At 38.5% G+C, this 14,916-nt stretch overlaps 1 protein-coding gene across 1 annotated transcript in view; it reads right to left on the bottom strand.

Annotated features, from left to right (window-relative positions):
* Nucleotides 1-417: 417 nt before the first annotated feature.
* SH2D4B (SH2 domain containing 4B) overlaps nt 418-14,916 on the bottom strand; it is a 358,103-nt gene continuing 343,604 nt past the window's right edge. Inside the window, exons 8-9 of the mRNA XM_042781741.1 lie at nt 10,219-10,439; nt 418-510 (exon numbers count right to left, since the gene is read on the bottom strand). Of these exons, the coding sequence (XP_042637675.1) occupies nt 418-510; nt 10,219-10,439 (314 nt within the window). The remainder of the gene's footprint in view (nt 511-10,218; nt 10,440-14,916) is intronic.

Genomic DNA, 14,916 nt, shown 5'->3' with positions numbered 1-14,916 from the left:
ACGTTTATTGAATGCCTGTCTACCATATGTTCAATTCAGGGTTCGGCACTGAATTATTTTGGATTATGAAAATGTGATCCAAGTGCTCTAGGAGCTCAATTTATAAAACTGATGACAAATAAGTTGCATCTTCTGAGACTACATCCAAGCTCTTCATGAAAGACTTGAATCATTAATTAACAATTTCTGTTAGTAGAAGTGCGGGGATGGAAACAGGTTTCAGTGGATCTTCCAGACTGAAACAGACTAAAAGGAAGCAAATTGGCCATATTTCATACACCTTGAGACACAGTAATCTATCTGTTCCTCCGAATGGTGGTGGTTCTTCCAGAAGGCCATAGGATTTGAGCTGGAAATTTCTTGAGTCTAGTTCAAAAAATGATCGTCAATGGAGTCCAATTGATAAGAAGTAAAAAGTCATTCAAACAACAGATGGTAGTCTGGAGGGTTGTTCCTCTGTCCACAGGGTTCCTGCAGCAACTCTCCCCCTGAAACAGTGATAATTTCCTCCTGTAAGGAAAAAGAGAGAGAGAAAGATTCACTTATAATCAGGAAATGGGAATACCCACTGAAATAGATTAGTTTGAGATACAAAGACTGAGAACTTGCATCTGCTTTCACCTCACCAAAATTTCTAGAAATTACAAAAATATCTTTTCAAACAAGAAAGAAATCTATAAAAGCACTATAAAATAAGGAAGAAGGCTATCAAAAAAGGAAAACAGAAAAAGAAAAGGCCTAGTGGATAAGCTTGTCAAACAAAACAGTGAGGAGTAGGGGACAATGAGACAGGCTCAAGGCCCAGGCAGCAGAAGTGTTTGTGTCAGGCATATTGGAGAGACACACTGCTCTCTCAAAGGCCAAAGAGACCCAAATGTTCATCACACACCCACATCTAAAAGATGAGCTATGCACTGTGAACTCCAACTCCTGCCTACAGCCTGAAGAGAGTAGATTTAAGAACCATAAACTGTGTCCATTGATGGAAAAATGGGAAATCTAAAGTTCAAAGAGGAACTCATAACTCAAATTTATAAGGAAAACTATAACCATAAAAGAAAGGTGCCAAACTCAACAACAGAACTGACTCCCAAGAAAATGTCAAGTTCATGAAACATAGGAAGAGTCTTTAAGAGATGTGTATTCATCTCCTCTGCAGAAAAAGATTTCTCCTATGAAACATGAAAGAGCTATTTTATATATAGAGAGAATCAATTAAAGAACTTAGAAATGAAAAGCATGACCATTTAAATTAAAAAGGTTAAATTTCCACAGAAGAACTGGATAGCAGAATGGACATAACTAAAGAACAATTTACCAAGCTGAAAGAAATGACATATCAATAAGAGGTAGCTGAATAGAAAAGTGGATAAAAGATATGAAGAGACATTTAAACAGAAAAAGAAATCTAAGTTACCATTAATCATATGAAAATATTCTTAGCATCAGTGGTACTCAGATAAATGCAAGCTAAACAACAGTGAAGTATAATTATGTCCACATAATAGGAAATAATTGAATGACTGATTAGTCCTAGTGCTGGCCGCAGAATAGGGAAGTGCCCTCACATGATTTTGGCAGAAGCAAGAATTGGCAACACATTTTTGGAGGGCAATCTGGCAGGTCTTTTCAAATTAAAATGTGCATACACTTCTATCCAGCAATTCCAGTTCAAGAAATCCATCCTAGAGAAATACTTGCACACATGCCCATAAAGATGTCTCTGCAGCACTGTTTGTGACCATAATACACTGAAAGCTACATAAAAATCAAACCCACTGTCATCAAATCAATTCCAACTCATAGTAACCCTAGTGAACTCCAAAGGGAGAATGACTGGATAAATAATAATATGCCTCCATACCAGGAATGCTATAGAGCATTGATAAGGATGTGGTTCATGTGCTGAAATGAAAAGATCTCATAGGCATAATTTAATAAGAGCCAGCATTTCCTAATAATGTACAAGTGTCAGGAATATTGTTTCAGCACTTTACACAGTGATATTTCATTTAAACCTCTCCATGATCCTAAAAGGTGAGGGCTATTATTAAGCCCTCTTACAGAGGCACAAAAAGTTTGAATAGTTACATGAAGTCTCACATAGTAATGAACTTGAGATTTAAAACTTGGCAGCCTGATTCCAAGGATCATGTTTTTTTAAAAAAAAACTAAACCCTATTATTTATTAAGTATTTTTAAAAATCTAGTTGTTGATCCACATGTAAAGAATTATCTAATTTATGTAAATAAATAAATACTAAAGCTATGTGTTGGAGATCAAGAGATAAATCATCAATGGACATGAGTGCAAGGCACATGTCTAACAGCGACATGAGAAAACAAGGTCTCTCCAACAACAAGAAGAGAAGGCAAGGCCTCTCTCACAGTTTAATGCTTACTTGACAAAATATTAAGTATCAAAATTGATGTTATTCCAGTAGTCCATGTTTTTATCTTATTGGTATGTTTCATATTTTGGGTCACTGGGCCCTAGTAAACATTTATCATTTTACACTCTTTATTCCTGAGAAGGCTTTTGTGATTGTTTCAGTGACCATCTGTTATCCTTAAACATGTAGAGGAAATTAACTTTTTGTTCTTTTAAACTTTTTGTTCTTTTAAACAAATGAATGAGCATTTAAAAGAACATTTTTAAAATGTTTAAAAGAACATTTTTAGATCAGGCTGTTGCAGCTGTTACTATGCCTGCCAATGCTTGCTCTCCTCTGCCTTTTAACCCTTTCCCTCCCTCAGGGAAACAAGTTAATTATCCATCATCCAACTTGCCATCCATGTATAATCATATAAATAAAGTAGAGCAAAGGCATCAGGGGTCACTCTCACAGAATATGCAGGGTGTCCACCTGGTCCATTCCTTTTAAAAAAATATTAAATCTTTTCACATCACTTTGTTTCATGACCTGTGCGGTTTTGCCTGACATGGCAATTGTTGCCCGAACCGGGACCTCGAGCAAAGCCACGAGTGCCCAAGAGGACACCACTGAGTGAAATCGGAGCTCTATAACAAGAAGAAGGGTAAGTGTGGGTGAATTAAATAAGTTTTCTTTAAGCCAGGCTGGCATGGGGAATTCAGCATGTCATTAAAGGGATCATTATATTTTTGTTCTTAAAGGCTTAGTTCAGGCTGGAGGTTTTTCAGTGTCTAAAAAGGAGTTAGAGGAATTTTTACAGTGTGTAGATCACTGTTGTCCTTGGTTTCCTCAGGAAGGAACCACTGACTTCACAGCTTGGGAGACCATCGGTCAATAAATGTAGGAATGTTTAAAAGAACATGGGCCGGAGGATTTTCCCGAGTGTGTATTTTCTATTTGGAGTATTTTAAAACTGTGTTTAGAATTAGATAAGGGAATAGGTGTGGGCATAGATCCTAAAGTGGGAAAGGAGAAAAATGTAGACACAGATTCAAAATTAAAAGAGTTAAAATTACAAGAAGAAATAGTTAAACAAAAGTTAGAAACTGAACCCTCAGAAGTTAAGAAAGAGAAGTTGTATCCTTCCTTAAATCCATTTTTAGATCAGGCTGTTGAAGCTGTTACTATGCCTGCCAGTGCTTGCTCTCCTCCACCTTTTAACCCTTTCCCTCCCTCAGAGAAACAAGTTAACTATTCATCATCCACCTTGCCTCCTTTATCACCTATACAAGCTATGGTTCAAAAGACAAGGGCCATGGATGAGGACATTCCATTAGAATTGAAACATGTTTTTCCTTTAACAGAATATGTGGACACATAGACTAATTTGCCAATGCGAGGACATAAAGCATTTTCTTTTAAAACTCTCAAAGATTTGAAACAAGCTGCTGCTACCTATGGGCCAATAGCACTGTTTGTAAAAACTTATAGAAACCATTGATCAAGAAGTTTTGTGTCCCTATAATTGGTATATGTTGGCTAAAACTGTATTAAAGGAAGGAGACTATTCGATGTAGAATATGTATTTTCATGATTTTTGTACAAAGTATGAGAAATCAGCAACACAATGTTCCCATTAATTTTGAAATGCTTTCTGGCACCGGACAGTTTTTAGATGTTTCAGCTCAATTAATTTATCCCTTACAAGGAAGATGGTGCAATCTACTTCCGTAGTGATACTGCCTCAGAAACCCAAGGAGGGGTCACTATGAGTTGGGTCCAACTCGACGGCACATAACAATAACAACAACAAACTTACAAGCATATCAGCAGATATCAGCCACAGCCTCTCAAGCATGGTCTAAACTACTGGCAAAAGGAACTGATAATTCTAGCTTTACAAAAATTATACAAGGGCCTACGGAATGCTTTGAACAGTTTGTGGATAGGATAAGTGTAGCAGTGACTAGATGCGTTAGTGATAATACAGCCACTAATATCTTAATTAAATAATTGGCTTATGACAATGCTAACAAAGATTGTAAACTGGCTATTAGAGCTACCAAAGAAGCACAAAAAGCAGAGGCTTATGCTGCTCTACTTGTTTTTCAGGATGTCCCATGCCAACCACTCAATATTGTTAGTGACAGCCAGTATGTGGTTCATTTACTCACTCGTACTGAAAATGGAAAAATTAAACATATAGCCAATGAAGAATTACTAATTCTCTTTTTTACATTACAGAAGGCAGTGTGGGAGGGAGTGCTTTCATCTTTTTTGCATCACACGTATTAGAGCCCATACCCCCTTGGTGGGCCCTCTCACACAAGGAAATAAATGAGCGGATTAACAACTCTGTCTTCCCATACAGGAAGCTATCCAATCACATGCTTCTTTTCATCAAAACAGTGCTAGTTTACAAAAACAATTCCAACTTACTAGAGAACAGGCTAGACAAATAATAATAATAATAATAAAAAAAACTGTTCTTGCAGTGTGCAACTCCCTGTGCCATATTATGGCTTAAACCCTCATGGGCTTTGACCCAACGATGTTTGGCACATGGATGTCACCCATGTACCTTCTTTTGGAAAACAATCTTTTGTACATGGTACAGTAGACACATATTCTGGGTTCACTATGGCTTCAGCCTTAACAAGTGAAATGGTAAAATATGTTATCCATCATTTATTTCATTGTTTTGCTTTTTGTGGACCTCCTAAACAGTTAAAAACAGGTAATGCCCCAGCTTACACAGGTAAGTCTTTTTACATTTTTGTTCCTTTTATTCTGTCAACCTTTCTACTGGCATGCCTTACAATCCTCAAGGCCAAAGCATAGTAGAAAGAAAACATTGAATTATAAAACTTTATTTAGAAAACAAAAAGGGGGAGTAATGGGGGAATATTGGAACATCCCTATTAAAATATTAAATAATGTTTTATATACTTTAAATTTTTGAACTGTGACACTGATGGGCATTCTGCTGCTGACAGATATTTTTAAAAAATAAAATGAGACACCAACTCAGTCAAAGTTTGGTGGAAGAATGTACTGACAGGTCAATGGAAAGGACCAAATCCACTATTAATGTGGGGACAAAGTTATGCTTGTGTCTTTCTTGAAAACAATGACAAACCCATATAGGTACCAGAGAGACTTGTCTGACGTGATGGGTCACATACAATGCTGACTTCAGTGGCTGTCACTACAGGATTGCCAGAGGAGGCGACGACTACTGAGTCATCAGACCAGGGAAGCAATGCTGCCGATTTGGGGTCAGATTAAGACCTTATCTCATAAAGCTGCAAGTATGGCTCAAGATCTGGGCCAACCTCAGACCCTGGAAATGGTATTTTTAGCTATGGTGGTATTGCTGTTAACTCAAATCACTCCCGTAGCAAATGAAACACATTGGGTATATTTGTTTCATCCACCTTGGAGTGATCCACTATGTACTATGATACTGATATTCCTGTCTTTACTAACAACACTTGGTTGCTTGGGGGAAAGGGTGGAGAGTCTATAGGAAAATTATTAAAGGGAGAAAGTATAGTGAATTATATGTCTCTTACTGCAAAACACCAGTCTGTTTCACCTGGCATAGCCATAGTCCTTCACCATGTTTGAAGCTATTACCTAAAATGCAATGGGCATATGGAAGCAACCTAACATGTGTGTATTGGGGGATATCAAAATATACAACTTATGGGAGTATTTTCAGAAATTACACTGTAACTTCTCCCATACCATATTGTCCTAACATATCACAAGATCAGAAGACATTTCCATCTTGGTTTAAATGTCACTTACTTCTCCAAAAAAGGTTATAGTGTCCACCTACAAGGCAAAGCATGACTCCCCATGCTATCTCATGGATTGGGGGGACTCATATAATTACTCATTTTTTACTAGCTTCCCCAGGGGTTTTCTGGAAAACATCTTACAGATGCCAGAAGGACCTGTACAATCAGAATTATGGAGACTGTTTGTTGTAATAGGGACTGTGAATCTTATTGTATTCATTGGGAGACCAGAAGGAGGGACATTTGTCTGAGGAAGTCACTCTGACATACAGGCATGTGTTCGAGCCCCAAACGCTCTCATGCTGGCACAAAAATATACTGACTGTATTGTAAATGTTATTATAATTTGTTTAAATGTTTCTGAAACTAATAATACTTTAGGAAATTATTATTGGAATGTGACCTGTAATAATTGTTTGCTAAATCAGTGCTTAACCTCAACAATCTTGATAGAACACAACCACACTATATAACCCTACCAGTTAATATTTCAGATGGGTGGTTTCCCTCAGCACGAGAACATTCACTGTATTTAGTACAACAGGGGTTTAGTAGACCTAAACTCTTTACTGGGCTTCTTATTGCAGGAATAACTGCTCTTGCTGCAATGATAACTACTATGACTATGGCTGTTGTTGCACTACAACATCTATACAGACAGCCCAGTATGCAAATAATGTAGCCCAAAATGCTGTAAAGCCACTAATAGATCAAGAGAAAATTGATCAGGATTTTAAACTCAAAGTAGACATGTTAGAGGAGGCAGTATTATCAATATGGATGATCTAGAAGTGATGTGAGTGAAGCAAGCACTACATTGTGACTATCAGTATGAATACATACACATACATATGCATAACAGCATACCCTGTGAACTTCAGTAATCCTGAATTCACATGGGAGAAGATTAAATTGAGAATATTAGGGATATGGCATGATTCGAACATCAGTTTTGAAATGCAGGAGTTTCATAAAGATATTCAAAGGCTAAAAGATAGTCATGCACCAATAATTGATCCCAATCAAGTTACAAACACTATACTTAACAAACTTAAGAAACTTAACCCTTTGAAAAGTATTCCTACATTTCTATACTTTTTATCATATGCTATAATGTTTATAGGAGCTCTGGTAGCATAGTGCCTAAGGCACTTGACTGCTAACCAGAAGACTGGTGGTTCAAACCCACCAGCCACTCCTCAGAAGGAAGATGGGGTAATCTACTTCCGTAGTGATACTGCCTCTGAAACCCAAGGAGGGGTCGCTATGAGTCAGGTCCAACTTGATGGCACATAACAACAACAAACATAATGTTTTTTAATTGTATTATTTGTTATTCTTTGGGTTCTGAAACTAGTATGTAATTCAGTCTTTGACTACTGAGGTACATCTACTACATTTAAAAAATAAAAAGGGAGGAAATGTTGGAGACCAAGAGAGAAATCATCAAAGGACATGAGTGCAAGGAACATGTCCAACAGCAACAGGAAAAGGCAAAGCCTCTTCAACAGCAACAAGAGAAGGTAAGGCTTCTCACAGTTAAATGCTTACTTGACAAAACATTAAGTATCAAAGGTAGATGTTATTCCAGTAGTCCATGTTATTATCTTATTGGGATGTTTCATATTTTGGGTCACTGTGCCCTAGTAAACCAGTTACCGTTTTAAATTCCTTATTCCTGAGGAGGCTTTTGTGATTGTTTCAATGACCATCTGTTGTCCTTGAGCACGTGGAGAAATAAAACTTTAACTTTGTAGAGAATAAGCTGATTGTATGGATTCCAAGACTAATGATGTAATCATGTATAAACTTATAAATAAAGTAGAACAAAGGCATAAGGGGTCACTCTCGCAGAATATGCAGGGCTTCCGCCTGGTCTCCGTTCCTTTTAAAAAAAACATTAATCCTTTCATGTTGCTTCATTTCATGACCTGTGTGGTTTTGCTGGAAGTGACAGCTATGTATTTCCTGATGTACATAAGTTTCTATGTTAATTCTCAGGAAAGTACTTAAGCAGGTACATGACCAGCTGATAATTCAAGATGGGGGATAGAAATGAGTTGATGGGAACAGGCTTTCATTTGGTATTATTTTATTTTCCTTAAAATGTAATGATGAATTAGACATGTGATTAAAATCCTAATTGATAAAAGCAGACCATCAGATCTTCATATGTGCCTTGATGGTTTCTCACTAAGAATATTAGAAACTAAATTGACAGTATCAAAACTTTAGATTTGGAAGGTAATAAAGACTTTCAAAGATATCTGGCCTTCTTAGGCAGGAATCCTATCCATAGCATCCCTGAGAGATGGACATTGACCATTTTCTTTCACACATACAGGGATAGGGAGTTCATCACTGCTCAAAGAAGTTTCTCTTGTCTAGAGAGAATAACACAAGCTGTGGAGTCATATGGAATCTCTGGATGGTGCAAACAGTTAATATATTTGACTGCTAACCAAAAAGTTGGAGGTTTGAGTCATCCCAGAAGCCTCTTAGAAAAAAGGTGTGGCAATCTATTTTTAAAAAATCAGCTATTGGAAATGCTATAGAAAACAATTCTATCCTAACATGCATGGGATTGACTTTAGTAGAAATTGACTTGATGGCAACTGGGTTGGGTTGTTTTTTTTTGTTTTTTTTTTGTTTTGTTTTTTTTAATTGGTAGGACCAGATAGCCTGAGGCTTAACTTCTGGTCCTAACAGTTCCAAGCCATGCAATCTTAGACAAGTTACAAGTGGCTTTGGTTTCCTGGTCTGTGAAATTTGTCCAATATGCCTCCTTGTAGAGCTACAATGATGATTAAATGAGATCATCGAATAAATGAGCAACTGGCCCAGATCTTGGCACAGAGAAGTTCTCTCTCTTTACTCAGGTTGTCAGATGGCTCTTCCAAAAGCAAGTAGAAGTTTCTCTTGCTCCTGGCTGGTCCAGTCTTCTGGGTAGTAATCTATATCTATTGTCCAGATAAATGGGTGGTTTTCTACATGTTTCACTTAGAAGTTCAGGTTAAATTCTGTCCCTTAGAGCCCTGGGGACATTCATAAAATGAAAGTACTACAAATCCAAGTGTCTCTATGTAACGAAAGTCTAGTGAAGTGGTCCTATAATTCACAAACTTTTTCTATACCTGTAAAGGTTGGGGCCCAGTAGATATTAGACCCCTGAGCTACTACCTCTCTGTCTCTTGGAATTCCTGGTGCACTGCCCTTCTGGATCACTGAATTCCACATTTTGGCTTTCCTCCAGTTGTGTCTGATGCCAAGAGCCATATTAACACAAAAGTTGCTTCTTATTGTTTGGAAGACAATATCTTTTCCAATGTGGAGTCCATAGTAGGTAGATGAATAACAAAAAGAACATGGGAGACAAGAATTGTCCTTCTATGTTACAATTATAGAGTGTTGTTTTGTGCACTAATTCATTTAATGCTCACAGGCTATGAGCTGGATATTATTCATCTGTTTGCCTGGCTAGGAAACTGAAGCTCAGTGAAACTAAGTAACCTGCTCATGACTACACATGTACTACATGGAAAATCTAGAGTTCCAACAAGAGGCATGATAACCCCACTACTAGAACAGGTTCTCTACCCTTGGTTGTATCTGCCTGTTACACCTCAGCCAGCCCTATGAAGCTGCCAAAGCAGCTAGAATGTTTCAGAAGTATTCTGGGAAATGAGCTGAGGGTAAGATGTGGGCTTGGACAAAGGACAGATCAACTAGCTCTAAAATGTTGACAGTAAGGAGAACTCAGGGACTCAAAGTGCAACGAGGCCTGGGGATCAGTTTTCAGGATGTCCATATGAGGCAGATGGTGAGCCAGAGAGAAGTATTATGATCCCCAGAGTCTGGTCTAGGTAACACAGTCTGTGCTGCTCCCAGGTTCTCTATTTCTGTGGCTGTCAGAGAACTCTGAGGCTTCCTGCTCCCCCTCTATTCCTGTCCATACAAGCCTTGTTCTCAGATTTGATCTCCTTTCAGCTCAAGTTCCTTCCCCCTTCATCTCCAGCTATCACCTTTAGGATAGATACCTTGTGAAAATCAATCAGATCTGTGAGCGTGGCATGACGATTGGGATTCACGCCCAGGAAGCTATAAAAGTCTCCAGAAGCATCCACGAGAAAATGTTTGAACCCTTGCTGCAGACGGTAGGAGAGGATGTAACCCCAGATTTTGTCACTGACCCGGACCAGAAATGCTCCCTCAGTCATGTTCTCAAGTAGATCTTCTGCATCTTCTCGTGTAATGATCCCTGTTGTTAAAAAAAAAAAAAAAACAGATTCTGCAGAACCTCCCACAACAGTCCCCACTCATTCCTGCTTCATATCCTGCTGCATATCTAGCTCAAATGGCTGTCCAGCCACTTCCTTGTTCCACCAAGAGGATGCCTTGGCCCAGAATAGCAAACTGTGCACCTGGGGTCAGAGTTTCCACTAGAATGTAAGCTTAGAAGATATTCTCCAAATTAGCCCTCACTAATTTGAATTAATTGGATAACCAAGGAATTAGTAATGAGATGAAATTATGTCATCTATTAATTCCAAATATGAATAAACAGCACTACTTTGTGGAGAGTCTTAAATGATGATACCAAGAAATACACAAGAATAAGAATTATTCCCTTAAAGAAAACAAAAATCCTCAAACCTGTACCAGTAAACGACATCACAATAAAGGAAAAAAGATTGAAGTTGTCAAAGATTTCATATTACATGGATCCACAGTCAATACCCATGGAAACAGCCATCAAGAAATCAGATGTTGTATTGTACTAGGTAAATCTGTTGCAAAAAAAGAAAAAGAGAATAAAAGAAACCTCTTTCAAGATTTAAACAACTGAAGAGCAAAGATGTCACTTTGAAGACTAACGTGCACCTAACCCAATCCATGGTATTTTCAATAGCCTCATATGCGTGTGAAAGCTAGATAGTGAATAAGGAAGACTGAAGAAGAGTTGATGCCTTTGAATTATGATATTGGCAAAGAATACTGAAAATACCAGGGACTGCCAGAATAAGTTTTTTGTTTGTTTGTTTGTTTTGTTTTTTTGCCAGAAGAATGAACAAATCTGCCCTGGAAAAAGTGCAGCTGGAATGTTCCTTGGAAATGAGAATGGCCAGACTTCATCTCACCCACTTTCATCATGTTGTCAGAAGGGACCGTTTCCTGGAGAAGTATATCATCCTTGGTAAAGTGGAGGGTCAGTGAAAAAGGGAAAGACCCTCAATGAGACAGATTGACACAGTGGCTGCAATGATGGGCTCAGTTATAACAAGGATTCTGAGGATGACGCACAATCAGGCAGTATTTTTTCCTGTTGTGCATAGGGTCTCTATGAGTTGGAGCCAACTCAGTGGCATGTGACAACAACAACAAAGGGACTTTACTGGTAAATGCTGTAACATATAAAATTCAGCAACAATAGCAGTAATAACCAAAAAATATGTGAGTGGTTACATAGATAGATATGTATGTGTATATGTATACAAGAAGGTATATGTGTATGTATATGAGTTCTGGTAGCATAGTGCCTAAGACATTGGACTGCTAACCAGAAATTGGCAACTCAAACCCACCAGCTGGTCCATGGAAGGAAGATGGGGCAATCTACTGTAAAGATTTACCTCCTCAAAATATGAGTTGGAATCGACTCAATGGCAGTGAGGTTATTTTTTTTTTTTCTTTTTGGATGTGAGCCTATATAGATGTATCCATAGGCATATTTAGACACACATTTGTGAATCGTGTGTGTGTGTGTGTGTATATGTATATATATATATATATATACACCAAACTAAAAAACAAACTCATTGCCGTCAAGCAGATATGACTCACAGTGACCCCTCCTTGTGTTTCCAAGGTGGTATCACTATGGAAGTAGATTGCCCCATCTTCTTTCTGAGGGGTGGCTGGTGGGTTTGAACCACCAGCCTTATGGTTGCAGTCAAATGCCTTAGTCACTGTGGCACCAGAGCTCATATGCTCATATGCATATGTGTGTGTGTGTGTGTGTACACACACACACACAATAAAGCATATAGGAGGCCTAGTCATGGATACTTCCCAGACATAACCAAACATCTTGCAGGATTGGTTTACTGGGTTTGAAGGCTTAGGAACATAGTCTCACTGGACATCTTGGTCAATTGGCACAGCATAGTCTATAAAGTTTATATTCTACCTCCTAGTTTGGTAAATAGTGTCCAGGTCTTAAAAGCTTGAAAGTGGCCATCTAAGATACAACTATTGGTCTAAGAAGCAAAAGACTCAAAGAAGAAGCCAATCTTTAATACCAACTACCCCCAGCTATCCACAAACAGAAGTACTAGATGGCACCTGGCTACCACTACTGACTGCTCTGGCCAGATCCACAATAGGTAGCCCCCAACAGAATGAGAGAAAACTGTAGAACAAAACTCAAAATCTTTCAAAATAAATAAATAAAGCCAGACTTAATGCACTGGCAGAGACCTGGGGAACCCCCAAGACTATCCCCCTGAGTTACTCTTTAAACTTTGAAAAGAAACTACTGCCAGAGGTCACCTTTCAACTAAATAACAGATTTCCTCATAAAATAAACAATACTTGTGAGTACTGTGCTCTTTTATATAAAAATCATCATTATCATCATCTATTTGAGACCGAACTATCAAGATTTACCCTAAAACAAAGATCAGAAGTTGGGGGGGAGGGGATAGAAGGAAAGCAAGAATAATGGAAATGGAACAACCAGACCAGAAATAATGAGAATATTGATGAAATGTGGAAAATGTAACTGTTACTGAACAACATGTATTGTTGTTGTTGTTGTTATGTGCCGTCGAGTCAGACCCGACTCATAGCGACCCCTCCTTGGGTTTCCGAGGCAGTATCACTACGGAAGTAGGATTGCCCAACCTTCCTTCCGAGGAGTGGCTGGTGGGTTTGAACCACCAGCCTTCTGGTTAGCAGTCAAGTGCCTTAGCCACTATGCTACCATAGCTCCTGAACAATATGTATAGCAACACAAAACAAAACAAAATTCACTGCCGTCGAGTCAAATCCAACTCATAGCGACCCCTCTTTGGGTTTCTGAGGCAGTACCATTATGAAAATATGGGAATCTAATTTGTGTGAATCTAATTTCACCAAAAATTCAATAAAATATTAAAAAAGATGAAGAAGACTCCTCCCTCTGTAATCTCTTCCACACCTATATATGAGCACCTGAAAATGGTATTGCCCCTTAAAGAGGAAAAGATTCTTCCATAGGCATGTGGACACCCTAGTGTAAGCAGTTTCTTAACAAGAGTTCATAACTAAGTTTCAATTCAATTCAGACAACAAACCTGTCTAACAGTCTGCAATCCCTTTCAATGTGGTTTCTCCACAGTGTAGGGTCAAGGCATGGAATAGTTTGTATGTCAATGGGCATCCTGGGAAAATTTGGGGGGAAGTGACTTATTTTGTATGTAGGGGATTGGGCTGTGGCAGGTGTCAGGATGGAGTGGTGAAATAAGGTTTCAGAAGAACAAATGGACACCCCAAAGCTGCTCTTACCTAGCAATGAGGTTTTCAGTCAATTCTCAACTTCTCCAGGGTTCTTTTGACATATAAGTGATAACCTAAACCCATCGACTTCACATTATGACTATTGAGTTGGATAAAAAATTAAAAATCATTTTATGAGCTGAAAATAACTGTGGAAAAGGTGGAGACTATTATCCCCAGTCACACTGTGGAGAAGTGAGTTGTGACATGTGATCTTCCCTGCACACACTTATTTACCCTGTACCCACATTCAGAAGTATATCTAGGGTATGGCAGGTATGATGTGCTTTGGACACCACTCAGGGGACATCAGTGAGAAGTTTCTACTTTCCATCAAGAGCAATTTAAAAATAATTGTCATAGGCTCTATTTTCTGCACATACATTCCTGCACACATTCAGTGTTTACCCTGTACATATATTTGGTAAGACTATTTGTTTTCAATGACATAGCTAAGGGATAGAGAATTCTAGGGGGCCTATTCAAAGCCAAAGGGGCCTGTCTGAGGCACAAGGGGTCTACCCAAACTACAGGGGGCCCGTCCAATCCTGATGCTACGTTCTTCTTCATGTAGTCCAGCTTCTCAGATTATTTGCTCAGCATACAGATTGAATAAGTATGGTGAAAGGATACAACCCTGACAAACTCCCTTCTTGATTTTAAACCATGCAGTTTTCCCTTTTTCTGTTTGAATGACAGCCTCCTCCTGGTCTATGTATAGGTTACTTATGAGTACAATTAAGTGTTCTGGAATTCCCATTCTTCTCAATGTTATCCACAATTTGTTATGATCCACACAATCAAATGCTTTTGCACAGTCGGCAAAACACAAGTAAACATCTTTCTGGTATTCTTTACTTTGACCCAAGATCCATCTGATGTTGGCAATGATATCCCTCATTCCACGTACTGTTCTGAATCCAGCCTGCACCTCTGGAAGTTCTCTGTCGATATACTGCTGCAACCGTTTTTGAATTATCTTCAATAAGATTTTACTTACTGAAAGATTTACTTACAGAAAGACTTTACTTACTGAAATCTGATATTTATGATATTGTTCAATAATCTCCACATTCTGTGGGATCACCTTTCTTTGGAACGGGTACAAATATGGATCTCTTCCAGTCAGTTGGCCAGGTAGCTGTCTTCCAAATCTCTTGGCATAACCAAGTGAGTGCCTCCAGTGGGGCACCCATTTG

This window comes from Orycteropus afer, unplaced genomic scaffold (genome assembly GCF_000298275.1).
Source record: "Orycteropus afer afer isolate SDZICR_OR568_19922 unplaced genomic scaffold, OryAfe1.0 scaffold00163, whole genome shotgun sequence".
Taxonomy (NCBI): Eukaryota; Metazoa; Chordata; class Mammalia; order Tubulidentata; family Orycteropodidae; genus Orycteropus; species Orycteropus afer.
The sequence above is the reverse complement of the archived record's forward strand: the minus strand, read 5'-3'. Positions and strand labels throughout refer to the sequence as shown.